The sequence below is a fragment of the Eriocheir sinensis genome, chromosome 21 (assembly GCF_024679095.1).
Source record: "Eriocheir sinensis breed Jianghai 21 chromosome 21, ASM2467909v1, whole genome shotgun sequence".
Classification (NCBI taxonomy): Eukaryota; Metazoa; Arthropoda; class Malacostraca; order Decapoda; family Varunidae; genus Eriocheir; species Eriocheir sinensis.
The window spans coordinates 13,320,561-13,323,060 of NC_066529.1; the positions used below are offsets into that span (position 1 = coordinate 13,320,561).

General features: G+C 43.9%; 1 protein-coding gene across 1 annotated transcript in view; it reads left to right on the top strand.

Annotated features, from left to right (window-relative positions):
• The window catches only part of LOC127001712 (uncharacterized), a 101,036-nt gene that overhangs the window by 76,764 nt on the left and 21,772 nt on the right, over positions 1 to 2,500 (top strand). The window contains exon 8 of the mRNA XM_050866810.1: positions 671 to 895. Within this exon, the coding sequence (XP_050722767.1) occupies positions 671 to 895 (225 nt within the window). The remainder of the gene's footprint in view (positions 1 to 670; positions 896 to 2,500) is intronic.

A 2,500-nucleotide genomic window follows, 5' to 3' on the forward strand; every position in this document is an offset into this window, starting at 1 on the left:
AGTTTTGCTCCGCCGCGCACTCAGAGTACTTAAGCCCACTCAGGCCCCGACCCCAGAATATTCCTTAACATATTGCCGCACCGACCCACACTCGCAGTATCTCCAACCTTTTTCAGCAGAGAACCCACGCACACAATATTGTCCCACATCTCTGGCTCACACTAAACCTACATACACTACATAATTATATGGTATTACCTGTTACTACTGTTGATGTTATCGAAGATTTACATGACCAAAAATAAACCAGAGGAAATTGTTTTGTTTTTAAATTTGAATTGTGAAACTCATTCTTATCGACACGTCATGTAACTGAGCCACGGGATGACCAGGGCAGGGGCACGCCATCCCGCCTTCACGCTTGACTAAGTAACGAGAGATTCAGGGCAACTTTTTATACTAAGAGATATGCAACGTAATTGGTGTAAGGGTGAACATTGTAGGTTGTATTGATTGTATCTATCTATCTACCTATCTATCTATCTACCTGTCTTTTTACCAGTCAAATAATTATATTTATGTATTTCAATTTATTTATATAACTATAACTTCCCTAAATATTACTGATATATAAAACGTGTTCCTCCTGTATATCTATCTATCTATCCATCTCTCTATCTATTTTTTCACTATGTATCAATATCTCTCTCTTTCTCCCTACACCCCGCAGGGCAAGAACCCGTATTCCATGGAGTTCTTCTCAAAAGCCATCAAGGTCTTCTACGACGCCGAGATCGAGGCCATGGCGCCCGACAAGTTCGAGTCGTTCATGAGCGACAAGATCAACGAGATGGTCAGTCAGAACACGAAGAACTCGACCCAGCACTTCCTGAACAAAGAGGAGCCGCTCTTCCTCACGCCGCCACTCTCCACTGTGGCAACCAGCTTCCTGCACGTGAGTCACAGGAATGAAGGAGAGAAGAGGCGAGGGCAAGAATGAAGGAGAGGGGAGACATGGGTATAGGAATAAAGGAGAGACGAGGGGAGGGTAGGAATGAAGGAGACAGGAGACGAGGGCAGGAATGAAAGAGAGAGAAGGCAAGAGTAGGAATGAAGAGAGGAGTCGAGGGCAGGAATGGGAATGAAAGGAGAACGTTTGAGAAGAGAAGAAGGCGAAAAGGAAAAATAAAAGGAACAAGTGAGAGAAAAAAATATAATAGCTAGTTAGCTAGATAAATAAACAGGTACTAAATGGATGACATAGATTGATAGATAGATAGGTAGATAGATAGATTAATAGATAGATAGATAAAATGAGAGAGAGAGAGAGAGAGAGAGAGAGAGAGAGAGAGAGTGTCAGGGAACGTTCACGGAAAAGTTTTAAATTACACATCTTGGGTCGGAAATAGGAGGAGTCTGCCTCTTACTTTCCCTTCTTAGGTCCGTCTCCTTTCTTACTTACTTTCTTGCTCGTTGACTTACTCTTACTTGAGAGAAGTAAGTAGAAACACATCAACTAGATATGTTACCAAGAATATACAGAAGCATTTAAAGGAATAACCCCCCCCCTCCCACACACACACACACACACACACACAGCCCTCACCCCCCCCCACACACACACATTTTACCATAATTATATAACATAGGGAAAAGAAGAATTACAACTAGGTGAGGATTAATATAAAAAGGAGTAGAAATAGAAGGAGAAGAAAGAGGAAGAGGAGAAGGAGGTGGAGGGGGAAGGCCACAAACACACTCTAAAGGAACAACAAATCCACGAAAAAGAAACTGCCGAAACGTGGAAAGAAAAGATGAAAAAACGGACCCCCAGTGGAACCATCACCTCCATCACCTCCATAACCACTAGCAAGCCTCCTCATCCTCCTCACGACTGAAGTGTTAATGGTTGTAATTTCCTCTTATTTCTCTCTTTACTGTAAAATTTCCATATCTTTTTCTTCCGTAAAGGCACATGGTGTTCTCTTTTAACTATTTCCTGCCGGCTCGTTGCCAGAGGGAGAGGTGGGTGGGGACGAGCCTTCATCTATTCTGTCCTGTCTTACCACACGTAGATTACTAGTAGTAGCGGTAGTAGACAGACACCCTCGCCATAGACCGCCAGGTCTTCTGGTGTCTGTTCTTCCTATGTATTCCTATGTATTTCTCCTCCTCCTCCTCCTTTTCCTCCTCTTCTTAATCACCATCACCATCATTACCTATTCAGACCAGAACTAAACTCACCTTCCCATTTGAATCCCTTTCCTTTCCCGAAGGATAAAGAACGAGAGAGAGAGAGAGAACCTTTGGGGAGGAGGCAGGCCAATGATTTATGGGAGGGCAGCGGTGCGTGCATTGGAGGATTTTTCGAGGTGGTCAAAGAGCCGCCTGAGGAAGTGGAGGAGGCAAAGGCGAGATCGCCTGACATCATAACTTGATCCATTTGGGGCAGCGCGAGGAGGAAGAAGAGAAGAAGGAAGGAGGAGGAGATGAAGGTGGTGGTGGTGGAAAGGTGAAACGAAAAGGAAATTGAGAGAAATTCGAGTAAAACAAGAAAACG